Source organism: Eutrigla gurnardus (genome assembly GCF_963514095.1).
Source record: "Eutrigla gurnardus genome assembly, chromosome: 18".
Taxonomy (NCBI): domain Eukaryota; kingdom Metazoa; phylum Chordata; class Actinopteri; order Perciformes; family Triglidae; genus Eutrigla; species Eutrigla gurnardus.
The window spans coordinates 6,506,794-6,534,279 of NC_139929.1; the positions used below are offsets into that span (position 1 = coordinate 6,506,794).

The 27,486-nt window shown below is 44.6% G+C and overlaps 4 protein-coding genes across 8 annotated transcripts in view; all 4 read left to right on the forward strand.

Moving 5' to 3' along the window:
* Positions 1–8,175, forward strand: part of slc4a2b (solute carrier family 4 member 2b) — a 28,369-nt gene extending 20,194 nt beyond the window's left edge. For 2 of the 3 annotated variants that reach the window (XM_084033121.1, XM_084033122.1), the window contains 14 exons: positions 278–479; positions 573–681; positions 792–976; positions 1,154–1,367; positions 1,447–1,653; positions 1,820–1,968; positions 2,429–2,623; positions 2,995–3,213; positions 3,672–3,761; positions 3,843–4,009; positions 4,803–5,056; positions 5,164–5,333; positions 5,829–6,002; positions 6,150–8,175. In XM_084033121.1, coding sequence (XP_083889247.1) covers positions 278–479; positions 573–681; positions 792–976; positions 1,154–1,367; positions 1,447–1,653; positions 1,820–1,968; positions 2,429–2,623; positions 2,995–3,213; positions 3,672–3,761; positions 3,843–4,009; positions 4,803–5,056; positions 5,164–5,333; positions 5,829–6,002; positions 6,150–6,230 — 2,416 coding nt within the window. In that variant the 3' untranslated portion in view covers positions 6,231–8,175. Of the gene's footprint in view, positions 1–277; positions 682–791; positions 977–1,153; positions 1,368–1,446; positions 1,654–1,819; positions 1,969–2,428; positions 2,624–2,994; positions 3,214–3,671; positions 3,762–3,842; positions 4,010–4,802; positions 5,057–5,163; positions 5,334–5,828; positions 6,003–6,149 lie in introns of all 3 variants that reach the window. The other variant, XM_084033120.1, reaches the window with a different exon arrangement.
* Positions 8,176–8,639: 464 nt separating this feature from the next.
* Positions 8,640–13,406, forward strand: LOC311028890 (uncharacterized protein). Of its 3 annotated transcripts, none has more exons than XM_084033691.1 (4): positions 8,640–8,854; positions 8,947–9,051; positions 9,136–9,237; positions 13,095–13,406. In XM_084033691.1, exons 1-4 carry the CDS (start codon positions 8,663–8,665, stop codon positions 13,179–13,181), a joined length of 486 nt encoding a protein of 161 aa, XP_083889817.1. In that variant the 5' UTR covers positions 8,640–8,662; the 3' UTR covers positions 13,182–13,406. The 3 variants fall into 3 exon arrangements, with proteins under 3 accessions (XP_083889817.1, XP_083889816.1, XP_083889815.1); XM_084033690.1 differs by lacking the exon at positions 13,095–13,406 and adding an exon at positions 9,324–9,602; XM_084033689.1 differs by lacking the exons at positions 8,640–8,854; positions 8,947–9,051; positions 9,136–9,237 and adding exons at positions 9,849–10,421; positions 12,325–12,435; positions 12,545–12,646.
* Positions 13,407–15,058: 1,652 nt separating this feature from the next.
* Positions 15,059–15,820, forward strand: LOC311028769 (B-type lectin plumieribetin-like). Its single transcript, XM_084033531.1, has 3 exons — positions 15,059–15,124; positions 15,273–15,366; positions 15,471–15,820. The coding sequence occupies exons 2-3, from the start codon at positions 15,277–15,279 to the stop codon at positions 15,720–15,722; spliced, it is 342 nt and encodes a 113-aa protein (XP_083889657.1). The 5' UTR covers positions 15,059–15,124; positions 15,273–15,276; the 3' UTR covers positions 15,723–15,820.
* A 1,883-nt stretch (positions 15,821–17,703) lies between these two features.
* On the forward strand, positions 17,704–18,388 carry LOC311029299 (B-type lectin plumieribetin-like). The gene is made up of 3 exons (XM_084034378.1): positions 17,704–17,746; positions 17,850–17,943; positions 18,048–18,388. Exons 2-3 carry the CDS (start codon positions 17,854–17,856, stop codon positions 18,297–18,299), a joined length of 342 nt encoding a protein of 113 aa, XP_083890504.1. The 5' UTR covers positions 17,704–17,746; positions 17,850–17,853; the 3' UTR covers positions 18,300–18,388.
* Positions 18,389–27,486: the final 9,098 nt, after the last annotated feature.

Below are 27,486 nucleotides of genomic sequence, written 5' to 3' on the forward strand. Positions count from 1 at the left end.
TTCAGTATCAGACAGGAAATTGGAGGTTGGAGAAATGAGGATAACCTGCAAAAAAAAGCTGGAAACTAATGTTTGTGTCTTTGTAATGCGTGTTGACACAAGACTACACTTTGACTTTCAAAGCTCATACACTCTCATACTGTTACGATGATAGACAGCGATTAAATTGACTTTTCTCTCGCTGCTGCACACCTCCTGCTACTAGGTGGCTTCATGCCTGGATGCTGCCTCTCTTCCTCCTGCTCACCCTCTCTCTTCCTCTCCCTGCCTCCCCTAGTCACCCGAGCGATGAGAAGGAGCACAGTAGCCCTTTCCCCAGGAACATCTCTGCAGCCAGCCTGGGCAGCCTGATCACGCATCACCACAGTGCCAATCACAGCCATCAGCCAGAACCGCTGGTGACCGACCCGCTCATGGGCCCCGTCCACACCGCGGGCGACACCGAGACACGCGTCGACATGGAGAAGAACGACAACCAGGTGAGTCTCGTGCTGAGGTGTCCTCAAAAACTCCCACTCATAAGTACTCGTCGTTATCTTGAATGTGCTTCTCGTGCTGCTTCGCGTTTGCAGCTGAAGGAGCCGACGCTGTTGTCCGGCATGCATCGGTCCAAATCCAAACACGAGCTGAAGCTGCTGGAGAAGATTCCTGAAAATGCAGAGGCCACCGTCGTCCTTGTGGGTGAGTCTCCAATACCACACGCGCTTAATTTAAAATCTGGTATCAACTTGGAATCACTCGTGCTCAGTATGAGGCTGTACGTTGACCGTTACGTCCTGCCCGTCTCCCAGGCAGTGTGCACTTCCTGGAGCAGCCCACCATGGCCTTTGTGCGGCTGCAGGAGGCCGTGGAGCTGGAGTCCGTCCTTGAGGTCCCCGTGCCGGTCAGGTTTCTGTTCGTCCTGCTGGGACCCCCCACCACCAGCATGGACTATCACCAGATAGGACGCTCCATCTCCACACTCATGTCTGACAAGGTGAGCAAGCCGTAGACATCGAAGAAGAATTTTTAATCTTTAATCTTTAATATTTCGTTTAACTGTGTAACTGATAGCAGTTTAAATGGTTAATTATTAATATCTCTACTACAAACTGCTCTGTTTGAATATAGTAGTGTTTCATTGGTTACATCTGTTTGTATCTGAATCGCACAGCAATTCCACGAGGCAGCGTACCTGGCAGACGACAGGCAGGACCTGCTGAACGCCATCAACAGCTTCCTGGACTGCAGCATCGTGCTGCCGCCTTCGGAGATGGGAGGCGATGAGCTGCTGCGTTCCGTCGCCCGCTTCCAGAGGGAGATGCTGCACAAGAGGGCGCAGCAGGGGGGCAAACTGGCCAAGGAGCCGAAAAGCTTTGAAGAGAAAGGTAAAACATGTCGCCTGTGGCCTTATCAAAGGAATCGGTTGCATCCTGTTACTGTAATTAATAACCTCCTCCTACACAGAGGCTCTCCTTACACCCTTGAAAAAGTCAGACGACCCTTTAGAGCGCACCGGACGTCCCTTCGGTGGACTGGTACGAGACGTGCGGCGCCGTTACCCAAAGTACCTCAGCGACTTCAAGGACGCCCTGAACAGTCAGTGCATGGCGGCCGTTATCTTTATCTACTTCGCAGCCCTCTCTCCAGCCATAACATTTGGAGGCCTTCTGGGTGAGTTGCACACGGGGTCGAGTTTCTGTGGATTCACGCTTTTGTCGTCTCGTATGTCAAAACCCCTTTCATGTTCTCGCCGTGATGGTTCGGAACCTACTGACGAGCCTTTACACCTCGACGGTGTCCGTTACCGTGTTAATTTGTTGTGTTTGTCCGCTGCTAGGTGAGAAGACAGAAGGTCTGATCGGTGTTTCTGAGCTGATTGTGTCGACGGCGGTGCAGGGCGTGATCTTCTGCTTGCTCGGGGCACAGCCGCTACTCGTTGTGGGCTTCTCTGGACCCCTGCTGGTCTTTGAAGAAGCCTTCTACAGCGTAAGTTAATGAACAACAACAGCTGACTCACATGACGATGAGGCGAAGGGAAATTATAACGTTATCATGTGTTCAAATGCAGTCGTTGGCAATAACTTGATGATTTCACAGCAATATCAAATAGATACGAACGTTGGCTCCAAGCAGCTTATAATACATTATTAAAACTACTAATGCAGGGTATTTAAATTAACATACAATCATGTATTTCCTAATCATTTGAATTGTGTGTTTGTATGCTAATAACCACTATAAATGACAATAACAAAGTAAAAGGATAAGATTTAGATATTATGACGTTTCCTGGAAGTTGATTTAAAAAAAAGTTGTATCCTTGCTGTTGATTTGAGTTAGAAAATATGATTTTTAATTAAAAAAAACAACTTTAAAGTGAGTTTTCATGTCTGCTGTGAACATTTTCCAGTGGGTGATTTGTTGTCTTGGCTCCGCTTCCTCACAGTTCTGCAAAGCGAACGAGATGGAGTACCTGACGGGCCGCGTCTGGATCGGGTTTTGGCTCATCATCATAGTGGTCGTCACGGTGGCCTTCGAGGGAAGCTTCCTGGTCCGCTTCGTCTCCCGCTTCACCCAGGAGATCTTCTCCTTCCTCATCTCCCTCATCTTCATCTGCGAGACCTTCGTCAAGCTCGGCAAGGTACTCCTTGAAACTCCTGATTACGGGACGTTTTGGTTGGCATGCTGCGTGTTCACATCCCCGACACTAAACCGAACGGACTTATCTTTGGCCAATATTCAAATCTCGGGGTCGAAATGAGTATGTTTTTCTAACAAGTGCACCTGAAATCTTTTGTGATTAATTGGCCCTGAAAGTTAAATGGATTAAGAGTTTAACTATTATCCAGGCTTATGATTTTGGATTTTGTGTGGTTGTGGTACCTTTTTAAAGAGTGATAAACGATAATCCCTCGACAAATTGTAATTGCAGTGGATGTTCATGTGTGCATACATGTTTGTGTTGTGAAATATTCTGCCTTTTGAATTCTAATCCTCCGTGTCGTCGGGCAGATTTTCAAGGAGCACCCGCTGAAAGGTTGCCCAGTCAACGGCACAAAAGATGAGGACGCCTGGAACATCACGGCCACGGGGAGCAACTTCACCATGCCGGCGGCGGCGGTCCGAGGCGAGCCCAACACCGCACTGCTCTCTCTGGTTCTCATGGCCGGGACGTTTTTCATTGCTTTCTACCTGCGCAAGTTCAAGAACAGTGCGTTCTTCCCTGGAAGGGTGAGGAGCTAAATTCACTTTAAAACATCGGTCTTGTACCATGAAATCTTTTATATTAACCCACATATCTGTCAAACCTTCCTCGAACCTCCCACCATCAGTGATGACAATCTTTTCAAACTTCTGAAATAAAATGAAGACTCATTTGAGGTTTAGTTGACAAAACAATATTACAACAATGTCCAAATATAGGAAATACTCTAAATAAATAAAAAATAAGGTGTTAATTAGTGAGCTTGAGATACGGTAGATGATATTAAACAGAGAGACATGAGAGCAGAGTCGTATTTCCCAAAATATGACACTGTTCCTTTAAGAACGTGTCTCCTATGCTGGCTTAAAAGTTGAAATTGGAAAGGTTAGTGTTAAAAAAAATGTCGCTAGTTTTTATTTGTTCTTGATTTTATAATATATAAAGCTGCCAGTTGTGCTCAAACTCATCATCAAATTGTGTTCAGTTGCGCAGGATGATTGGAGATTTTGGCGTCCCGATTGCCATCCTCATCATGGTCCTGGTGGATAACAGCTTAGACGACACGTACACACAGGTAACGCTCACATCCTCCCACTTCTTCTCATGTAGAAGTTTGACACAGACGATCACAATCTTCTTCTTAATCGCCGTCCAGAAACTGGACGTTCCCAGCGGTTTCTCCGTGACGAGTCCCTCGAAGCGTGGCTGGATCATCAGTCCTCTGGGTTCCGACGGCGCGTTCCCCATCTGGATGATGTTCGCCTGCTGTTTGCCCGCCCTGCTGGTCTTCATCCTCATCTTCATGGAGACTCAGATCACCACGTGAGTTACAAGTCACACAGGATTATAGTCTTAAAAAAGTACCTTTCATTCATAAAAAGGCAGCTCAAAGTGCTCTAAATTATGGATAAAGATTGTCATCATTTTTAAAACAACTTTACATCATTCCAGAAATATAACAAGAAAATAAAGTATACATTTATTTACATTGCTTGTGAGGCAGTGTTTGCTTATTAACAATATATAACAACCAATTATTTGATTAAAGCCTACACAATATAATGACGTCACATTATACTATTACATTAATTATTTTTTCATTGTAACGCTTTATGCGGCGGCTCATAGCTAGTGATGCTAAACAAAGCTAACAGCGCTAACAGTGTAAACTACAGCAAACCTAAAAGCTAGCCAGTAGCGCACGCTCACATGCACTAAAAGCAGGCGATGTCGGCAAAGCAAGGAGGAGCTCGGATAACAACACACACAGAGGGACTGCGACTTCATTCTGCTCAGGTAGACTCCACTATACCTTTTTACAAAGCAAAAACAGTTGTTTGCTGCGCTATTGTTGCTCTGAATATTGTGTATTGCTCCTTTAAAATGATGGTAAAGTTGATTTTACAACATTTAAAATCCAGGATTTTTAAAAATATATTTAATATATTTTATCATCAATTTGGATTTTTACAAATTATTAAACAGACGTTGCTATAACAACGGGCACTTGAGCAAGTCACACAGTTTCTGAACATAATTACATTTCTATTGTGTTGGAGTAGGCCTTCATCTAAAATGCTCTGTCTACATCTGTGTTCCTCCCGACTTCCTGCAGCCTGATAGTGAGCAAGAAGGAGCGCATGCTGACGAAGGGCTCCGGTTTCCATCTGGACCTGCTGCTCATCGTGGTGCTGGGCGGCTGCTCGGCTCTGTTCGGCCTGCCGTGGATGGCCGCCGCGACCGTTCGCTCCGTGACCCACGTCAACGCCCTCACAGTCATGAGCAAGGCCGTCGCCCCCGGAGACAAGCCTCGCATCCAGGAGGTGATGGAGCAGAGGGTCACCGGGCTCCTGGTGGCCATCTTGGTTGGTGAGTGTCCGACGTTGAAATCTCATTACTGCTCTTCTGTTGCAGCCAATAACTTATGAAAAGGGGGGATATTTAGCGTTACATGTCCCATGTCTACCTCCACCCAGGCATGTCCATTGTGATCGGGGACCTGCTGCGTCAAATCCCCCTGGCGGTGCTGTTTGGTATCTTCCTCTACATGGGCGTGATGTCCCTTAATGGTATCCAGCTATCAGAGCGGATGATGCTGCTGCTCATGCCACCAAAGTATCACCCTGACCACACCTACGTCCGCAAGGTAAGGAGAGTCATCATCATCTTACATAAAGCAATGGAGGGTTCAGGTCTGAGAAATAATAACTGAATGAAATAATTTAATATCATTCTTCTAGTCATGTTGTATAAATGTGCAGGTTTCTAAAGGAATAAAATATATCGAATTAAGTTAAAATATGTTAAATTTCTTGCACCGCTTATTGACAGGAGCATAATTAAAAAAAAAAATATCCAGGCCGCTATAAAATATATGAAAGTTTTAGGGCTGCCACTAATAATTTAAGTGTTGATTTACTTGTTGGTTAATGATTTAATGGTTTTGTTAACAGTCCTGAGAAAGGAACTAGTGAACGTTTGATTTATGGTGCATTATTTAATCAGTGATAATGACTCCAGTAAGTGTCTTGAATCGGTCTAAGCTATATATATTGTAAGACACAAACATCTCTAACAATTGTTTCTCCCTCAAACAGCATTTTTAATATATTTTTCTAACTAATGTCTTGTTTTCCTCCAGGTCCGCACGCTGCGTATGCATCTGTTCACCTGCATCCAGGTGGTGTGTTTAGCGACTCTGTGGGCTGTGATGTCGACACAGGCGTCGCTAGCCTTCCCCTTCGTCCTCATCCTCACCGTCCCCGTCAAGATGTTCGTGCTGCGCCGCATCTTCACCGTCCGAGAGATTGCATGTGTAAGTTGACCACAGGAAACAACAGTAACTTCTTTTAAGAACACGTCCGTTGTAGCAACAAACCATTTTTAGATACAATGTGACGTGAAATGTATTCTGAAGTTTAATCCAGAGATGAATCCCGATGTTGTCTCCTTCCTCCTCCAGCTTGATGCGGACGACGCAGAGCCGAAGTTTGACGAGCGCGAGTGTCACGATGAGTACTCGGAGATGCACATGCCCGTGTAACCCGCCACACGTCGCCACGTCACTCCTCTTGGCGATCACCAAAAAAATCTGTTGACTCTGCCCTCCCAACCAACAAGATCCAGACTCTTTCACGCTTGAAACACTAACGGTTGGATGGCACGTCAGTGTGCGCCCTCTTCGTCACCACTGAGACGTGAACGTACGGTGTGTCGGAGGTCTGGTTGGTTCTTTCTTTTTGTTCTATTTAAGTAGCTTTTCATCAGATCGTCAGAACCGAGGAGATCAAACGGTCAACAGCGTGTTGGCTCATAATATACTTTTTAAAAACATATATTTCAGGGGACAAGAGATTCCAAATCAAATGAAGTGATCTCAAGCTCAAAATTAAATGCGATTGCAGTAGATAGATTTATGAGACTGATTAATTTTTAGCCCTGAATGGTTGCTCTGATTCACATCGAATATGTGGAGGAAATATGGGATATAGTCTTTTTATATTAACACGCTCGCTATTCAAGTTTGTCGCTTTTTTTTTTTCATGTTTTAGCTCACCAAGCGCCTTATGAAGGAAAGCAAAACATTGTATTGTGAGGTGTATTTATCCCTCATTCTGTCTTATTTTAGACAGCTGATCACTTTACCCGCCTCCCGAAGCTCGTAGCACTTTTTAAAGACACCAAATCTGAACAATGACTGTATTTTATGTAATCATCGTGTTTTCTTAGCGTCCTCATTATATACCCTGAAATATAAGTGGTGCTTTAGTTTGCTTCTTAAATGACTACTTGTGATTGATTGTTAGCCCATCTTTCTTTAACACATTTTTTTTTTTTTTATCACTAAAACGCAGCAGTTTAAATGACAGTTGGGATTTTGTACCTGCAGTGAGTCACGGTCACCAACAGAGGGAGATCTAATGATGTGAAATCATATTTATGATCATGACAGAAAATTAACACAGTGGCATAACGAATATACTCTTAATGTCTCCACGCACATGTTTAGGTCACTAATGTATTAGTGTAGTTTGTTTCACTTGGTGTGTTTATGGGAATCACTGTAAGTTATTGGCTTCTTTGTCCGAGTGCCAATTGTCTCGTGTAAATAGTTTTGTGATCAGAACAATAAGCTGCAGTTCAGCCATCTCAAATCTCCTAACGATGTTTCTCTCCAAATTAACAAAAAAAACGTCACCATACATTCCTCGTTTTATCGTAACCGACTAATTGAAACATTTAATTTGCGCTCGTGAACTTGGTCGACCAAATTTCCACACAAGCTGTGTAGACAATCTCAATATTAATGCATTATATTAGAGGGAAGGCTTTTAAAATATATATCTAATATATGAGTGTGTGTGTGTGCGTGTGTGTGTATTTTTTTTTTCTTTTTGTTTTATGTCATGTTGTATCAGTGTGACATGGATTGGTTAAAGCTTTGACTGTGTCAAATACCTTAAATTTTCAGTCCTCCGTTACGTCAAGTGTGTATTTCACGCTCAACATTTCCCTCTCAGAAAGTGTCCCATCTCAACCTGACTGTCGTCGCGATCTTGTGCCTGTTTGGTGTCACAAAGCCGCACAAAAGTGCCCGTGGGACCACGAAGTCATCAGCTGCAAGTGTTTGTAAGGACGACGCACATGTTACAATAGTTTGCACTTTGGAGACGCTCATAAATCACACATCTCTATATTATTTATGTTTCAATATGAGGCATTATTGCTGTTTTTTTGAAGATTAGTCACCTGTGCGTCATGGCCACGGACAGTGAAGGGGACGCAAAGTTTTATGTTTGCTTGTTGTGCCTGTGGATGGAGTGAAGCTGGTCTGTGTTTGCCAAAGTGTCTGTCAAAGTCACAAAAATGCTGATATGTGTCGTCGTTCCATTTTAAAAGCAATACAAAGGCCGAGAGGCTGTTGCTGATGTTCCCTTGTACATTAATGGTTGAAATATTGATGACAAATAAAACTTATTTTCTATTTATCCTGGCTGTGAATGTGACATGTTTTTTAAAGAGAATGCATGCGGATGAAATGAAAAAAACAATGATTAAAGAGCATGTAGCAACAGCATTTAGAAAAAAACATGCTGCAACGTTAGAAAATGCAACCAATGCAGAAATAATATGCAAATCAAAAAATACAGAAAAAGGATGCAAATTAAAAAAACAACCACATATAGAAACACGATTGAAGCTGCACAAAACATAAATAAGGGACAATAAAAAGCTTAAACTTTAAGTTTTCATTGTCCCTTTTTGTTTTGTCTGTTTGCATGTGTTTTTCTCTCCAGGCCACCGTACTAAAATTCTCATGTTGAAATCAGCTGGAACATATTAAAAACAGGTTGAGGAAAAGATTCTGGGTTTCCTGGGGGGGAAAAAGGGGGCTGGATGTTGGGGCAAAACAACAAAGTGGGTGGGCCGTTCCTCTACTACGTCCCTCCCATTGTTACAGACCCAGGCAGAAAGATGGCCGCGTTACTGCTGCTGCTCTTCAGCGCTGGAGCCTTGTTCCTTTCGTCCGATGCCCAGGAGGCTTATAATCGACTTCCTGAAACCTACAGGAAAGGCGTAGATCTGGCCCTGGAGAAGCTCAACTCTCACGCTGGAATCCAGCACCATTTTCTCTTCTTCAGAAGTGTCTCAAAGTCCGACATTCAGGTGCCGTATTTGTGTTGTCTTTATTTACTGAGTGGTGATTTATAGTGAGTGAAATCAGATCTTACCCTCCTCCTCCTCCTCTTTCTCCTCAGCCTGGTTTTGATGTGACCTACATTTACCACCACTTCTACCTCAAAGCCACCAAGTGTCAAAGAGGAACCGTCGACTCCACATCGTGCCAGTTCAGAAACGACAGAGTGAGTGTGATCTGAGCCCAGAAATGTGGGATTGGAGGCTCAGCTGCCGCCGCCTCTGACTGGACTGTTTGTGTTTTTGTGCAGCCGTTGATCGACTGCGCCGTCTGCTACAAGACATTCGAAGGGGGGATCGAACAGGAGCCCAAACCGTACGTCCACTGTGTCCACAAACCTGCTCTCACACAGGTCAGTCTGTTCACTTCACACTGCAAAACACAACAAAAATGAGTAGAACTTTGTGCGACTGATGTGCTTTTTGTTGTGAATGGCAGGAGATGAAGGAGGGCCGAGTAAATCACTGCAACACGATGGGTTACAGTAGCGGGGCCCCGACTCTTCTGGCATCAACGGGAACAAAGTGATTACTTGGTGACCCGTCATCGACCTTCTTTGTGCTTCTTTTGTTCTTAACTAAAAAGCAGTTTATGTGCTCAAAACAATATATGTTCTGTCTGTAGTCGCTGTCCTTTCTTTTTATGAAAATCTTGTATTGTTTGCTGTTGTGCAAATGTGTTGGAATGTTTTTGTCAATAAAGTTTAATTTGTGAAAATTTGACTGAGGCCAGTATTTCAACAGAGTTGAAAGTAGGTCAAACTTGCTCCATCTTGACGAACTGTTAAAAACAGGAAATAAAAGAATTGATTCGGTGCGACTCAAAATTGCTGATGTGGAGGTTTCTTGCCGCTTTTTCATCATCAGTCATTTGGGGAACAACTTCATGAACCACTCCTTGGAGTTAAAGGAGGGCCCACATTTCTTGTAAGTGACCTACTTTCCTGTAAATGCAACAACAAAGGAGCCAATGAAGCGCAGCCAACAGGGTTCGTTCACCCACTGACCACCGCTGACCTTTAGATTAGTCTTGGGGGACAAATCCTTTTCATGGCATGTTGGGCTTTTTTCTGTTCCTCTTTCTTTTCTTCCAGTAATAAGGTTTAAGGGTTGTGAGTGTAATCCCACTTCTGGCAAGCGGTTTGCGTCTGGAAACTTTCCACCGATTCTGATTTGTTAAGACGAGCTTTGCCCCCGGTGAGTTACGGGAATTGGGAAACAGTAAACAGTGTTGATGATAACTGTGCGTTGGCAACCATAATAGGGCTTGTTTTTCATGTGAGTATCGATTCCCAGAGAGGAAGGAGGTAGTTCACCCTCTGCTCGCACACTTGGTAGGAAGATGGCTGCTGGGCTGCTGCTGCTGCTGGTTTGTGCCGGAGCCGTTCTTTGCTCTGCCGGGGCCCAGGATCCTTACAATGGGCTGCCTGAGGACCACAAGAAGGGAGTGGATCTGGCGATAGAGCAACTCAACACTCATGCTGGGGTGCACCACCATTTTCGCTTCCTAAGAAGTCTGGAGAAGTCAGATATTGAGGTAAAGTTGATATGATGGTGATCAAGAATGTAATTATTGCTATTGCAGATCCTTTAACATACATTTGTAACTTATCTTTCAAATCAGGCTCATTTCCTAGCAAAATGAAAACCGCTAAGGTGATCCCATTATACAAAGCTGGAGACAAACATCTTTTTAACCAATTACAGGCCAGTTTCCTTGCTTTCTCAGTTCTCAAAAATTCTGGAGAAATTATTTGTTGTACGTTTGGACAGTTTGATTGAAAAGCATCAGTTACTAATGGATTGCCAGTATGGTTTTAGAACAAACCGATCAACTTCAATGGCTTTAATGGAATTAGTTGAAGAATTAACAAGTTCACTTGACAATAAGAAGTATGCTGTAGGGGTTTTTTATTGACTTGAAGAAAGCATTTGACACAATCGATCATGATATTTAATTGCAAAAGATGAACAGGTTTGGAATTAGAGGGGTGGGGTATGATTGGTTACGTAGCTACATTGGAAACCGGCAACAGTTTGTTCAAATGGGTGAATATAGATCAACTAGCCTGGACATTACATGTGGTGTGCCGCAAGGTTCTATATTGGGACCAAATTTATTTATTTTATATATCAATGATATTTCTAAAGTTTCCAGTATTGTTAAACTGGTTGTTTTTGCCGATGAAGCATGTGTCTTTCTGTCTGTGGGGTGAAGCTGTGGAACAGTTTGCCTGAGGTTATCAAACAAAGTAAGAATGTCGGACACTTTAAGAAAAAGTTAAAGCACTTGATTTATCAAAAATATAGACTGGATTGAATGTTACGGAATGTTCAGTTCTTTTTTGGATATTTAAATATCTGTTGGTTGTTTGTTAGCGTTTTGTTTGTTTAATCTTTTTTGTTAAGTACAAAGGTTGGGCATGTATAAGCTAATTAGCTTCAGCCTAAACCTTTTTTCGGTCAACCTGATGTAAATGGTGTTGCATTGGTTGGTACACTGTAAACATGATCGAAATAAATAAATAAATAAAGTTCATCATTTTATTATGGGCTTTATTATGGACTCCTTTTTTCCAATTCTGGGGACGAATGAATGAAGGTGAATATCTCTGTTTCTTAAATGTTCTGTTTGCAGACAGGGAGTGATGATATAGTCGATTTCAAACAAATGTTGATGAATATGACTAATTAATTAATTAAAACTAGACCGCTAAACATGTATTTGTAATCTCAGGAAGTAAGAAAAATGACTGAAGTTCACTTCTTGGATCTACTTTACGGTTTTGGCACTCGCTCTGCTTTCGGTTGGCTTTTCACAAATCTCAACACGTTTTCAGCAGGGGTTTGTTTTTGCCAGAAGATAAGGCGTGTCTTTGACATGTTCCTCAGATTAAAGAGAAACACGTCCACATTCCCACCATCTGATATTTAAACCTGTGGGAATTTGGCAGCGTTTTTGATTATTGCTTGTAGCTGTTGGCTTGGAGAAGAGCCACCAGTGAAGAAGGAACAATGTGTTTCTACTCCTTCCAGAAGATTACACAATCTTTTATTGAGCGTTCTAGAGAAATACGTGACAATATCAAAAGCAGAAACGATCATTGTCGCGATTCAAAACCAGACATGTAGACTTTCTCCTGGTCTGATTGTTTGCTTGCAACATCGATACGGTTTACCCGCCTTCAATAAAAGGGTTTAATAATGTCGTTTAAATGTCGAATACATTTTTTTTCTGCAGGATCCGAGAGGCGGAGGTTTCTTTTAGCTGCCTTTAACACTTTAAGTTTCACGCTAACAAAACCTGACAAACACTGCATGGACTGCAATGAAGTTTCCTGCAGACATTCATGATCCTCGGAGGATGAATCCTAATGATGTGATCACCTGACTTCCTGCTTCGTAGCTCCTTTTTAAAATGACCCTCTGCTCTCTTGCAGTCTGGATTCGGGGTGAGATACCTGTACCACCACTTCTACCTGAAACCCACCAGGTGTGCCAAAGGAACGGCCGACACCAACCCTCAGACGTGCCCCTTCAGGAACGACCGGGTAAGTGCATGTTTCCACCGGAGGACGGTTCGCTTTAATAACCCATGTGTGGCCTTTCTCATGCTTTTTGCGTGTTTTTTTTTTTTTTTTTTTTTAAATGACTTCACAGCCACTGATGGACTGCGCCGTTTGCTACAAAACGACAGACGGCCAGATAGAGTCGAGTCCCAAGCCGTACGTTCACTGTATCCAGAAGCCGAGGCTCACCGAGGTATTACATCATAACTTCCAAAGTCCCGCCTCCAAGGGTTGAACTCTGAAATGTCAGGTGTCGAGTTGCATTGTGGGTTTGGACAAGGAAGGAGAGTGTGTGGGATTAAAAAAAAAAGGCCATAAACTGCATTGATTGCAGTTTATGGCCTGCATAACTGCATTATTCTTTTATCTGGTCGTGTGTGTGTGTGTGTGTGTGTGTGTGTGTGTGTGTGTGTGTGCGTGTGTGCGTGTGTGCGTGTGTGCGTGTGTGCGTGTGTGTGTGTGTGTGTGTGTGTGTGTGTGCGTGTGTGCGTGTGTGCGTGTGTGCGTGTGTGTGTGTGTGTGTGTGTGTGTGTGTGCGTGTGTGCGTGTGTGTGTGTGTGTGTGTGTGTGTGTGTGTGTGTGTTGCTCCCACACAAATGATGGCTGCCAGACATCTTGATGTGTCTCCTCTCTTGTTTCAGGATATGAAGTCAACCAGGATTCAGCACTGCAGGAAAATGAGTTACAACAGTGGCGCTCCGACACTGTTGGCTGTGTCTACTGGCTAAAATGTATTTTTTTTTTAAAAAGTAGTTGAATAATCTGTACTTCACCTGCTGCATGCTTGTTTCACGATACCGAATTAACGTTGACATTCCAAGTCTTAATTCCTGCATATTTATCATCAAAGCTTCACTTATAATAAGACAAAAAACAACAAATAAAAGCAGCGAATCTCCTCGTGCAAAGTGTCTGTTATGTTTTCCTACAATAAAGTTGGCGATTCAACCTCACTTTTGGCTCCTCTCTGCTGTGATTAATTAGTTCCTCCTTTGTTCTAAACATCGCTGTATATTCCAGATGTGACATTGTGTTATTTGTGAGGAAATGCTAGATCTTTGAACTTAAAGGGACAGTGTGTAACGTTTTAAGTAATGTATTCGCTAAAATTCATAGAAATGTCCTCATAAGTGTGTAATTACCTCTGCAAATATTCTGATTTATCCTCATAAGCAAAGAATTTCTTATTTGTATTTACTCTTCAACCGCAAGCGAAGTTGCTGCATCATAAATATGTTGGAAAAAAGTAGAAAAGCATTAGCTTTAAAAAGTCCGTGAAATATCTCTAAATAAAAAAATAGTCATTTTGCAGAATGTCCCATTTCAGAATAACGTTTGTATTAAAATGCATATTACTTTAGCTTAGTCTAGTTTAATGACATAGAGCTGTATAAAAGTTGGATCTTAGTTTAACCTGTAATAATAACACAACATCACAATGTCTCCATAAACTCCACATAATGTACAAAGCATGGGAAGTCAGACAAGTGCAATAAAATGACAGTCTGCTCAGGTTCCAAAAGATCTTTCTTACTTGTCACGCTACATTTTTTATTTTACGCAGCCTTTAATTATCTAAACTTCGTGTCAAGTTCGTTCACGTTCTTCATCCGATACCTGACTTTTTACGGTTGGATGAAGCACCCGGAGCGGTTTCTCACTGACTTTTTTTCAGTATCGGTTGCTGATCAAGGTGTTGATAACTGATTACTATCAAAGGGAATGAAATGAAAATACTCCATTATGAGAGAAAGATGTACTTAAGTGAAAGTTTAAAAGTATGATCGGTTCTGTTTTGACAGTAAGTTTGCAGCATTGATGGGCAAAACCCTTGAAAACTCCGTCTCCAGACATTCCTTCATATGATCGGCTGTTGTGTCCCGACTTGTTATCTTCAATGGGGAAAGAAATGCTCTAAATCTGCTTCTAAATGTCAGGGGTGAGGTCGCCCTGAAAAATATGTTCAACGCCTAAAGGGGAGCCGTGCCAATCAAAGGCTTTGTGTGTAGAAAGTTTGGCCTTTTGTCCGGTCTCAGTTCTTCTTCCGGTTACATAACAACTGTATAATTGTGGTGTTTTGCAGCTGGGCCTCTCATTGTTGCACACAAGGGCTTACTTTGCACTATAAGGTCAGCGGTGAGTGTTCTCTGCATATGGAGGAAATGTTTAGTTTTAGGTTTGTATCCATCGAGATTTACATCTGTTTGTTTTAAAAATCTCAAATTCACCTCAGCTGTTTCATTATAAATCACCTGACAACTGACAAAAAGTGACCCTAACCCCAACCCTAACCCTAATCCTAACCCCAATCCTAACCCTAACCCCAACCCTAACCCTAATGCCAACCCTAATCCTAACCCCAACCCTAACCCTAATCCTAACCCCAACCCCAATTTCCACATTTCTGCTTATATCTTAGGAACGGAGGGTCGTCGAGACTCGGGAGAATAAAAAAAGGAACTAACCCTAACCCAACTCTGTACAATTTGTGATTTTTCAGTGGGATTCAGACTGAAACATTCTGTTCTTATTTGAAAAGGAGGGTGTGTCTCTCCCATCTCTGTCCCCCGTCTCCACCCCAGCTGCTCTATATAAATGCAGAGAATTTCCCTTCTTGCACTTCACTCCTTTTCCTCTGCTTGCAGTCTCTCTGGGGAAAGCACTCAAACCTGTAAGTATTCTATACTTTTATACCAATTAATCTGTGCTGTTGAAATTCAGTTTATTATTGGTGAATAAGACTTATTGTGGGTAAGTTATTCCTATTTTTCTATGCATTTTTTGTAGTGTTTCTACAATAAACTTTCTTACTGTTGCAGAATCATGAGCAGGAACTACTTGTCCAAAAATGATGAGCTCCGCAGGGGAGACTTTCTGTTATCCAACAACAGGCAATACAAGGCTATCTTCCAAGTGAGTGACTCAGAATATAATTAACTTATCACGATGCATGACGCATGATGGTCTGTGTAAAAGTCCATTCTTCTGGTAACAGTGAAATGTCTCTTCTCCTGCAGGACGACGGTAACTTTGTCCTCTATGGCTGGAGGCCTTTGTGGGCTTCCGACACTCATGGATCTGACGCCGTCCGCGTGTGCATGCAGGCTGACTGCAACCTGGTCATGTACAACAAGGACGACGTCCCCAAGTGGCACTCAAACAGCAACAAAGAGAGCTGCAACATGTGCCGCCTCTACCTGACCGATGATGGCAAGCTGGTGGTGGACCGGGAATGTACTGAAATCTGGAGGGCCCAACATAATAAGTGATTCATTGAAGGTCATGTGTGGAGGTCAGCTTGAGCTACCGGTGGACCGTCCAGCTGTGTGAGCTGAGATGTAATAAAAGCAAACATTTTCACAATGCATCTATGAGTCTCTTCCTTCTTTTGAGCTGTGATCAGGCTAAAGGATAACTCTTAACCACAGAACAGATGAGAGTTTAACAGCATAACAACGAGAAAAGAAACTATTCCATCTAATGGTCCCATTATCAGTCAGTGGAGCAGACTGGTACTCGGTCTCAGTGGTGGAAGTGTAAATACAACTCTATTACCAGTAGAAGTCCTGCATGCAACATCTTACTCACTCTGTTCCTTAGCATGTTTAATAGCTGGAGATCAAATAAACAGCTTTACATGCTGCTGGTTTAATCTGTGACACTCTTTTGAATTTTATGCAGCAGTATTTTCCACTCTTGTTTAGAAGCAAACTGCCGACGGTCGAACTCTGGGTTGATGTCAGTTTTTAAGAAGCAGACATTCTGTTAATGGTTGGAACTGCAGGGTGTTTTTTTTCCTCCATCGTGCAGCGACGCTGTGAGTCCAGAGGGTGGCGCTGAATGAATGGACACCCAGCTGCAGGAAGCACTTCTTGTATTGGTAGAAGTTAAAAGTTTACTGCAAAAGTTCAACGACACTCAAATCAACCAGCTATTTCACCCATATATTTATTACTGGGTTAGCGGTGTTAAAAGTGTGAGAAGTTTACAAAGTGTAAAAAACAAATCTGATCCAAAAATATCATCACCATGAAAAGGTTAACAATTAAGTTTTTTTTTTTTTTTTCGTTTTTCATATTCAATATTTAAATGATGTCTCCACTGTGGTATTTTTAGGAGCAGATCTGACCCAAATGATTTCTAAGTGTTTGAGTTTGGCATCTTTGTCTCTCCGTACCAGAAAGGAAGAAAGTTATTAATTTATCTGTGATAACAGCTGAACCAGTGTGGATGTGGTATTATTCCCACTGACTGAGATGTAAAACAAAATGTTCTTGCTGCTTGTCAGTGGAATCACCATCTACGGCAACCACATACAGAAAATGTAACTGAGGTCGTTTGCTTGTCACATGTAGCCAATAATTAAGCCTGCGATGTGCAATTAACTTACTGTATCTGCAGCACATTTACATTTCTTTAGAAGAGCCATATGTACACAGTGGAAGTGTTTTACAGCCTCTGCAGTTCATCTGCTTTATGTGAAAACACTGATGTCACATCTCACCATCACCATTCTGGACTTTAAATAATGTCCTCACTCTTTCAGAGATAAAAAGGCTTCAAATCAACATCAGTTTTATTGGACGAGGGACTTAATTCCCAATTTGTTTTTGATTCTGGACAAATAGCCACTATTCAATCCAGCCACTGTACATTCAGCATTTCATAGATGAACAATTTACAGACAGATTCATCCATTCATCCATTTTCTACCGCTTATCCTGCATTCAGGGTCGCGGGGGGGCTGGAGCCGATCCCAGCTGACATTGGGCAAAGGCGGGGTACACCCTGGACAGGACGCCTGTCTATCGCAGGCCCAGTCACACTCACATTTACACCTACGGGCAATTTAGGGTCATCAATTAACCTATCCCCATGCATGTCTTTGGACTGTGGGAGGAAGCCGGAGAACCCGGAGAGAACCCACGCTTACACGGGGAGAACATGCAAACTCCACACAGAAGGAACCCGGGGCCCTCTTGCTGTGAGGCGACAGTGCTACCCACTACACCACCGTGCAGCCCTTACAGACAGATGAATGCACCAAATTACTAGAAACAGCTTTCTTCATCCTCTTTAGCGCTGTCGACAGATGACCTCGCCTTAACCCTATTAGATGTTGAATGGGAAAGGACCAATGACGATGTCCACCAGCCATAAAAGTGAGGGCATGCCACGCCTGTTGCTTCCTCTCCACCTGCAGCTCAGATGATATAAAGACCAGTGACCGGCTGTGAATTTCACCTCCTTCAGCACTTCTGCTCACCGACTGACTGCTGTGACATCCAAGGCGGTAAGTACGCTAAGTTTTTCCTATTAAAGGAAAAACTTTTCTTTTCCTTTTTTCTATGCATTTTTTTGTAGTGTTTCTACAACAACCTTTCTTTCTGTTGCAGAATCATGAGCAGGAACTACTTGTCCAAAAATGATGAGCTCCGCAGGGGAGACTTTCTGTTATCCAACAACAGGGAATACAAGGCTATCTTCCAAGTGAGTGACTCAGAATATAATTTACTTATCACGATGCATGACCCATGATGGTCTGTGTAAAAGTCCATTCTTCTGGTAACAGTGAAATGTCTCTTCTCCTGCAGGACGACGGTAACTTTGTCCTCTATGGCTGGAGGCCTTTGTGGGCTTCCGACACTCATGGATCCGACTGCGTCCGCGTGTGCATGCAGGCTGACTGCAACCTGGTCATGTACAACAAGGACGACGTCCCCAAGTGGCACTCAAACAGCAGCAGAGGCAGCTGCAACATGTGCCGCCTCTACCTGACCGATGATGGCAAGCTGGTGGTGGACCGGGAATGTACTGAAATCTGGAGGGCCCAACATAATAAGTGATTCATTGAAGGTCATGTGTGGAGGTCAGCTTGAGCTACCGGTGGACCGTCCAGCTGTGTGAGCTGAGATGTAATAAAAGCAAACATTCTCACAATGCATCTATGAGTCTCTTCCTTCTTTTGAGAATGTTTTTTAATATTTTAATGAGAAAGTGTAAAAACAACTCTATTACTAGTAGAAGTCCTGCATGCAACATCTTACTCACTCTGTTCCCATTTTGCAGCAGAGTGGCCCCGAGAGTTACAATATTAGGTTATTATTACTGAAGGATAAACATGTAAGAAGCATTTTTAATAGCTAGAGATCAATAAACAGCTTTGCATGCTGCTGGTTTAATCTGTGACACTGTTTTGCATTTTATGCAGCAGTATTTTCCACTCTTGTTTAGAAGCAAACTGCAGATGGTCGAACTCTGGGTTCAGTTTTTAAGAAACAGACATTCTGTTAATCATTTTTTCTCCTCCATCGTGCAGCGACGCTGTGAGTCCAGAGGGTGGCGCTGAACAAATGGGCTTTATTTGAAATGGTACAAAATTGATTGTATTTTATTGAAACGCCTAGCATACATTTATAACGAATCCATTAAAAGACCAAGAGAAATAATAAACTATTCAGGCATCATCATTAGGCATACCATTCGTTACCATGAGACAATGTTTTTGTTTAGATCTCCTAGGTTTAATGTAACATTATATAAGTGCATAATAGACAGGGGGATGGAGAGTTTTCCTGCAGGGGGTGCTGCCGCACCTCCAGCACCCCCACTTCCCACGACTGCGGTCAAGCCAGCCGACACTTAAATCTCCGTGGTCAAGCCAGCCGACACTAAAATGGAAGTGCCCCCATATACTCAGATTGACGGTAGACGCATGCAGATTGCCCAGATCGGGAGCGAGCGTCGAACTTTTCAAAGTTAGCGGAAGGAACCAAGAGCGACAACTTCCGGTTTCAAAATAAAAGCTAAACAAATCGTATATTATAAGAAGCAAATAACAACTTCCGGTTTCAAAATGAAGCCAAACAAATTGTATAAGAAGCAAAAATATTTTTTTATATATGAATTTGAATTTTTATTCACATTAACTACAAACATATTGTCTATGTCTCTTATAAATTCACAGGAAATTGGCACTCAATTGTGAGGAAATTCTTCATTATGTGTGTTGCTGAAAAGATAATTTAACGAAGAGAAAATGACTGATAGCTCCGCAGGGGAGACTTTCTGTTATCCAACAACAGGGAATACAAGGCTATCTTCCAAGTGAGTGACTCAGAATATAATTAACTTATCACGATGCATGACCCATGATGGTCTGTGTAAAAGTCCAGTCTTCTGGTAACAGTGAAATGTCTCTTCTCCTGCAGGACGACGGTAACTTTGTCCTCTATGGCTGGAGGCCTTTGTGGGCTTCCGACACTCATGGATCCGACTGCGTCCGCGTGTGCATGCAGGCTGACTGCAACCTGGTCATGTACAACAAGGACGACGTCGCCAAGTGGCACTCAAACAGCAGCAGAGGCAGCTGCAACATGTGCCGCCTCTACCTGACCGATGATGGCAAGCTGGTGGTGGACCGGGAATCTACCGAAATCTGGAGGGCCAAAAATAATAAGTGATTCATTGAAGGTCATGTGTGGAGGTCAGCTTGAGCTACCGGTGGACCGTCCAGCTGTGATGTAATAAAAGCAAACATTTTCACAATGCATATATGAGTCTCTTCCTTCTTTTGAGCTGCGATCAGGCTAAAGGACAACTCTTTACCACAGAACAGATGAGAGTTTAACAGCATAACAACAAGAAAAGAAACTATTTCATCTAATGGTCCCATTATCAGTCAGTGGAGGAGACTGGTACTCGGTCTCAGTGGTGGAAGTGTAAATACAACTCTATTACCAGTAAAAGTCCTGCATGCAACATCTTACTCACTCTGTTCCTTAGCATGTTTAATAGCTGGAGATCAAATAAACAGCTTTACATGCTGCTGGTTTAATCTGTGACACTGTTTTGAATTTTATGCAGCAGTATTTTCCACTCTTGTTTAGAAGCGAACTGCTGACGGTCGAACTCTGGGTTGATGTCAGTTTTTAAAGGAGTCATCACCTGGAAATCGCAATTTCTCTTGTTAAAACATGCATATCTGTGTTTGACCTCAGTTGAAACTTGCCTGAAAGGCTGGAGTTTGAAAGTGGCGCCGTTTTTTCGCTTCTGCTCTTTTTCCGAACAGGAATAGCACACAAGGGTGTGCATTCCTAAAGCACGAGATTTTGATTCTGCGCCTTCGGTGACGTCACCGTGGCGGCTACTTGCATAAGCCCACCCCTCTTTCACCACCCAACCCCGCCCCGTCCGCTACCTGAAATCGCCGAAGCGCCGCCATTATGTTTTGGAGTCTGCATGCAGGCAAGCCCCCCCGGCTCTGTCCTTCCTGCGGCGAATCAACGCGCGCCTCATTACATATTATACAATGCACATCCGGACCAGTCAAAACCTCGCGCGTAATCTCGCGTGATAAAATCGCGGTACGAAAAAGGGTCAGAACAAGCTCAATGTTTTTTTTTTTCTAATAAGTTTTACGAATTGATCCAAAGCGATCCAAGGGGGGCTGGATACGTATAAAACCAGGTGATGACTCCTTTAAGAAACAGACATTGGGCCCTAGTTTCGTAGACCAGCGCAGGGCGGCGCAGGGTGGCGCAGCCGGCGCAGTGCAAGTTTCGACCCGCGCAGCCTTGCGCACCGTCAGTTTGGCAGTTTGGTGGATCGCCTGCGCCAAGATGGGTGTGGCGGCGCAGCAGGGGGAGGCGTCAGAGATTCAGCTTGGCGTAGCGGAAGTTTCGTGGCAAAAAGCCTCGCCGAGACTGCGCTGAAAGCTCGCCAGCTCCGACCTGGTGTACTTTCGGCGCAAGGCGCAAGGCGTAAATAAAGTCCATTCATTCAATGCAAATCACAGCTGGCGGATCGGAAGTTTGGCTGACGGCGCGCAGTGCGCACACGTCACCGAGATACCCGCTTTCCGTTTCAGATATCCACAATTACATTCTAGATATCTAGAATGAACATTCTGGATATCTGCAATTGAATTCTTACTAGGAGAAACTCCCATTTCAGATATCTTCAATCCAATTGTTACTAGTCATAATTTAAAAAAAATTAAAATGCCGTCCTGTCTACCTGTCAACAGATATCCACAATACATTTGTGGATATCTGCAATTGTATTGTTCCTAGTCATAATTCTAATTGTAGATATCTGAAACTACATTTCTACTAGTCATAATATGAATTGTGGATATCCATAATGACATTTGTACTAGTCACAATGTATTTTTGGATATTCAAAATTACATTCTGGATATCTGGAATCATTTTTCATTTTGGATATCTGAAATGAAAATTATGACTAGTAACAATTGGATTGAAGATATCTGAAACGGGAGTTTCTCCTAGTAAGAATTAAATTGCAGATATCCAGAATGTTCATTCTAGATATCTAGAATGTAATTGTGGATATCTGAAACTGAAAGCCCAATACACATGAATGGCAAAAGTGACGTCATTTGTCCTAGGAAGAATGCCATTGTGGATATCTGAAATGACAATTGTGGATAGGAAGAATTGAATTACAGATATCTACAATACATATCCAGTCTAGCTATTAAATGATAAAACGGCCACTTATACTTTTTAAGGATTTAAAGATATCTTGAATTTAGTTTTGACTAGTACAATCAAAGTTGTTGATATCTTAAAATATCATTTCTACTAGTAAGAATGTTATTGCAGATATCTTTAATTACCATTTCTCCTAGTCAAAATGTAATTTTGACTAGGAGAAATGCTATTATGGATATCTAAAATGTAATTGTGGCTAGTCAATGAAGCCTTTTTATGTTAAAATGGCGTCCTGTCTACCTGTCAACAATACATTTGTGGATATCTGCAATTGTATTGTTCCTAGTCATAATTCTAATTGTAGATATCTGAAACTACATTTCTACTAGTCATAATACCAATTGTGGATATCCATAATGACATTTGTACTAGTCACAATGTATTTTTGGATATTCAAAATTACATTCTGGATATCTGGAATAATTTTTCATTTTGGATATCTGAAATGAAAATTATGACTAGTAACAATTGGATTGAAGATATCTGAAATGGGAGTTTCTCCTAGTAAGAATTAAATTGCAGATATCCAGAATGTTCATTCTAGATATCCAGAATGTAATTGTGGATATCTGAAACTGAAAGCCCAATACACATGAATGGCAAAAGTGACGTCATTTGTCCTAGGAAGAATGCCATTGTGGATATCTGAAATGACAATTGTGGATAGGAAGAATTGAATTACAGATATCTGAAATGTTCTTTATGACTAGGAAGAATTGAATTACAGATATCTGCAATACATATTCAGTCTAGCTATTAAATGTTAAAACGGCTTGCCATATGCGCCTGGTCTACGAAACTAGGGCCCATTCTGTTAATGGTTGGAACTGCAGGGTGTTTTTTTTCCTCCATCATGCAGCGACGCTGTGAGTCCAGAGGGTGGCGCTGAACGAATGGACACCCAGCTGCAGGAAGCACTTCTTGTATTAGTAGAAGTTAAAAGTTTACCGCAAAAGTTCAACGACACTCAAATCACCCAGCTGTTTCAACCATATATTTATTACTGGGTTAGCGGTGTTAAAAGTGTGAGAAGTTTACAAAGTGTAAAAAACGAATCTGATCCAAATATATCATCACCATGAAAAGGTTAACAATTAAGTTTTTTTTGTTTTTTTTGTTTTTCATATTGAATATTTAAAAGATGTCTCCACGGTGGTATTTTTAGGAGCAGATCTGACCCAAATGATTTCTGCGTGTTTGAGTTTGGTATCTTCGTCTCTCCGTACCAGAAAGGAAGAAAGTGATTATTGCATAGATCTGTGATAACAGCTGAACCAGTGTGGATGTGGTATTATTCCCACTGACTGAGATGTAAAACAAAATGTTCCTGCTGCTTGTCAGTGGAATCACCATCTACGGCAACCACATACACAACATGTAACTGAGGTCGTTTGCTTGTCACATGTAGCCAATAATTAAGCCTGCGATGTGCAATTAACTTACTGTATCTGCAGCATGTTTACATTTCTTTAGAAGAGCCATATGTACACAGTGGAAGTGTTTTACAGCCTCTGCAGTTCATCTGCTTCATGTGAAAACACTGATGTCACATCTCACCGTCACCATTCTGGACTTTAAATAATGTCCTCACTCTTTCAGAGATAAAAAGGCTTCAAATCAACATCAGTTTTATTGGACGAGGGACTTAATTCCCAATTTGTTTTTGATTCTGGACAAATAGCCACTATTCAATCCAACAACTGTACATTCAGCATTTCATAGATGAACAATTTACAGACAGATTCATCCATTCATCCATTTTCTACCGCTTATCCTGTATTCAGGGTCGCGGGGGGGGGGGGGGTGGAGCCGATGCCAACTGACATTGGGCGAAGGCGGGGTACACCCTGGACAGGACGCCAGTCTATCGCAGGCCCATTCACACTCACATTTACACCTACGGGCAATTTAGAGTCACCAATTAACCTATCCCCATCCTGCATGTCTTTGGACTGTGGGAGGAAGCCGGAGAACCCGGAGAGAACCCACGCTTACACGGGGAGAACATGCAAACTCCACACAGAAGGAACCCGGGGCCCTCTTGCTGTGAGGCGACAGTGGTACCCCCTACACCACCGTGCAGCCCTTACAGACAGATGAATGCACCAAATTACTAGAAACAGCTGTCATGATCTGTGTTTTTGTCATGTTCTGTTTCCTTGGTTTTGATTTCCTGTTTTATTTTGTCCTCAGTGTGATTTCCTGTCTCGTACTTCCTGGTCCTTGTTGTTTCCGCTGTCTTGACTCCCCCACCCTCTCGTGTTGATTACCATGCCTGCCCTGATGTGTTTCACCTGTTCCTTGTCAGCTCCCTGCCTCCCTGTGTATATAGTCTGTGTGTTTCCCCTGTCTCTTGTTGGTTCACTGTCGTTGTTGCTATCGCTGTCGCAGATGTCATTGTCTTCCCCTGCATGCTGCACCACGTCTTGTCACTGGATATTTTTGTACCTCGTCCTGCCTCCCGTGTCTCTTCGTGTTTTGGTTCCTTTGTTGTAAGTGTTTATTTGATGGTCGTTTTTTGCCTTTGTGTTTTTTTTGGTTGATACTTTGTTCTGGTCTTAGTTCTTGTTTTGTATTTAGTTTATTATTTAAATAAATCTTTCTTTTTAACTGCATTTTGGTCCTCACCTCCCCTTTTTTCCGAGTCTCCGTCTTGCCCCGAACGTGACAGAATGAACCAACCCAAAGAGGACCCAGCAGTCAATGGGCTTAGAGTCATACAGTGGTATGTGGACTTCATTACCAATCCTGCTAGCAGGACACGCCAAATTGCTGCTAGCGAACTGTTTTTTCAAGCCGCAGCTAAGCCACCAGCCCCTGTCACAGCCATGCTAACCGCTCATGCCGCAGTCTCAGCCATGCCACCAGACCATGTCTCAGCCACCGCACAGCTTCCCAGCTCCTGCCCGAACCCGTTTAGGGGTACTCGTCTGGCCCTGGGAGGGCCAAGGAGCCTCCAGCTGGCTAACCGGCAGTTGGCTCGTCGGTTGCCGGCCTCAAGGAGGAGGTGCGACACGAGGAAGCGAGCCTCCCCGATGCTGCTCACCTGGTGGGTCCGTCCGTCACCAGATCCAGCGGAGGCCCGCCCGTCCAAGCAACCAGCCCACGCCTCGGTCACAGCCAAGCAACCAGCCCACGCCTCGGTCACAGCCAAGCAACCAGCCCACTCCTCGGTCACAGCCAAGCAACCAGCCCACGCCTCGGTCACAGCCAAGCAACCAGCCCACGCCTCGGTCACAGCCAAGCAACCAGCCCACGACTCGGTCACAGCCAAGCAACCAGCCCACGCCTCCGTCACAGCCGTGCCACTAGCCCATGTCTCGGCCAGTGGCCTTCAGTCGGCGGCCCGGTCGACACCTGCCATTGGCCTTCAGTCGGCGGCCCGGTCGACACCTGCCATTGGCCTTCAGTCGGCGGCCCGGTAGACACCTGCCATTGCCCTTCAGTCGGCGGCCCGGTAGACACCTGCCATTGCCCTTCAGTCGGCGGCCCGGTCGACACCTGCCATTGGCCTTCAGTCGGCGGCCCGGTAGACACCTGCCATTGCCCTTCAGTCGGCGGCCCGGTAGACACCTGCCATTGCCCTTCAGTCGGCGGCCCGGTAGACACCTGCCATTGGCCTTCAGTCGGCGGCCCGGTAGACACCTGCCATTGGCCTTCAGTCGGCGGCCCGGTCGACACCTGCCATTGGCCTTCAGTCGGCGGCCCGGTAGACACCTGCCATTGCCCTTCAGTCGGCGGCCCGGTAGACACCTGCCATTGGCCTTCAGTCGGCGGCCCGGTCGACACCTGCCATTGGCCTTCAGTCGGCGGCCCGGTAGACACCTGCCATTGGCCTTCAGTCGGCGGCCCGGTAGACACCTGCCATTGGCCTTCAGTCGGCGGCCCGGTAGACACCTGCCATTGGCCTTCAGTCGGCGGCCCGGTAGACACCTGCCATTGGCCTTCAGTCGGCGGCCCGGTCGACACCTGCCATTGGCCTTCAGTCGGCGGCCCGGTCGACACCTGCCATTGGCCTTCAGTCGGCGGCCCGGTCGACACCTGCCATTGGCCTTCAGTCGGCGGCCCGGTCGATACCTGCCATTGGCCTTCAGTCGGCGGCCCGGTCGACACCTGCCAGTGGCCTTCAGTCGGCGGCCCGGTCGACACCTGCCAGTGGCCTTCAGTCGGCGGCCCGGTCGACACCTGCCAGTGGCCTTCAGTCGGCGGCCCGGTCGACACCTGCCAGTGGCCTTCAGTCGGCGGCCCGGTCGACACCTGCCAGTGGCCTTCAGTCGGCGGCCCGGTCGACACCTGCCATTGGCCTTCAGTCGGCGGCCCGGTCGACACCTGCCAGTGGCCTTCAGTCGGCGGCCCGGTCGACACCTTCCAGTGGCCACCCGTTCCTGTTCCGACGGGGGTCCGTCCGTCGCCTGCTCCACGCAGCCTTCGGGAGGACCGCTCGTCACCCGTTCCTGTTCCGACGGGGGGCCGTCCTACGCCTGCTCCACGCAGCCTTCAGGAGGTCCGCTCGTCACCCGTTCCTGTTCCGACGGGGGGCCGTCCTGCGCCTGCTCCACGCAGCCTTCGGGAAGTCCGCTCGTCACCCGTTCCTGTTCCGACGGGGGGCCGTCCTACGCCTGCTCCACGCAGCCTTCGGGAGGTCCGCTCGTCACCCGTTCCTGTTCCGACGGGGGGCCGTCCTACGCCTGCTCCACGCAGCCTTCGGGAGGTCCGCTCGTCACCCGTTCCTGTTCCGACGGGGGGCCGTCCTACGCCTGCTCCGAGCAGCCTTCGGGAGGTCCGCTCGTCACCCGTTCCTGTTCCGTTCCGTCGGCTAGGTCGCCCTCATGCCCGGCCTCCTGAGCGGTCCCGCCCGGTAGGTCGCCCTCATGCCCGGCCTCCTGAGCGGTCCCGCCCGCTAGGTCGCCCTCATGCCCGGCCTCCTGAGCGGTCTTCCCCTGCATGCTGCACCACGTCTTGTCACTGGATATTTTTGTACCTCGTCCTGCCTCCCGTGTCTCTTCGGGTTTTGGTTCCTTTCTTGTAAGTGTTTATTTGATGGTCGTTTTTTGCCTTTGTGGTTTTTTTGGTTGATACTTTGTTCTGGTCTTAGTTCTTGTTTTGTATTTAGTTTATTATTTAAATAAATCTTTCTTTTTAACTGCATTTTGGTCCTCACCTCCCCTTTTTTCCGAGTCTCCGTCTTGCCCCGAACGTGACAACAGCTTTCTTCATCCTCTTCAGCGCTGTCGACAGATGACCTCGCCTTAACCCTATTTAATAGAAGTTGAATGGGAAAGGACCAATGACGATGTCCACCAGCCATAAAAGTGAGGGCATGCCACGCCTGTTGCTTCCTCTCCACCTGCAGCTCAGATGATATAAAGACCAGTGACCGGCTGTGAATTTCACAAATGTAGTGATGTGCAATTAACTTACTGTATCTGCAGCACATTTACATTGCATTGGAAGAGCCATATGTGCACAGTGGAAGGGTTTTACAGCCTCTGCAGTTCATCTGCTTCATGTGAAA

Excerpts from the sequence above, each read along its gene's own strand:
- LOC311028890 (XM_084033689.1), top strand. The coding sequence starts at position 10,227 with ATGGCTGCTGGGCTGCTGCTGCTGCTGGTTTGTGCCGGAGCCGTTCTT. Across the intron at positions 10,422-12,324 it reads TGGAGAAGTCAGATATTGAG|TCTGGATTCGGGGTGAGATA; the intron begins GTAAAGTTGATA and ends GCTCTCTTGCAG. Across the intron at positions 12,436-12,544 it reads GCCCCTTCAGGAACGACCGG|CCACTGATGGACTGCGCCGT; the intron begins GTAAGTGCATGT and ends ATGACTTCACAG.
- LOC311028769 (XM_084033531.1), top strand. The coding sequence starts at position 15,277 with ATGAGCAGGAACTACTTGTCCAAAAATGATGAGCTCCGCAGGGGAGAC. Across the intron at positions 15,367-15,470 it reads AATACAAGGCTATCTTCCAA|GACGACGGTAACTTTGTCCT; the intron begins GTGAGTGACTCA and ends CTTCTCCTGCAG.
- LOC311029299 (XM_084034378.1), top strand. The coding sequence starts at position 17,854 with ATGAGCAGGAACTACTTGTCCAAAAATGATGAGCTCCGCAGGGGAGAC. Across the intron at positions 17,944-18,047 it reads AATACAAGGCTATCTTCCAA|GACGACGGTAACTTTGTCCT; the intron begins GTGAGTGACTCA and ends CTTCTCCTGCAG.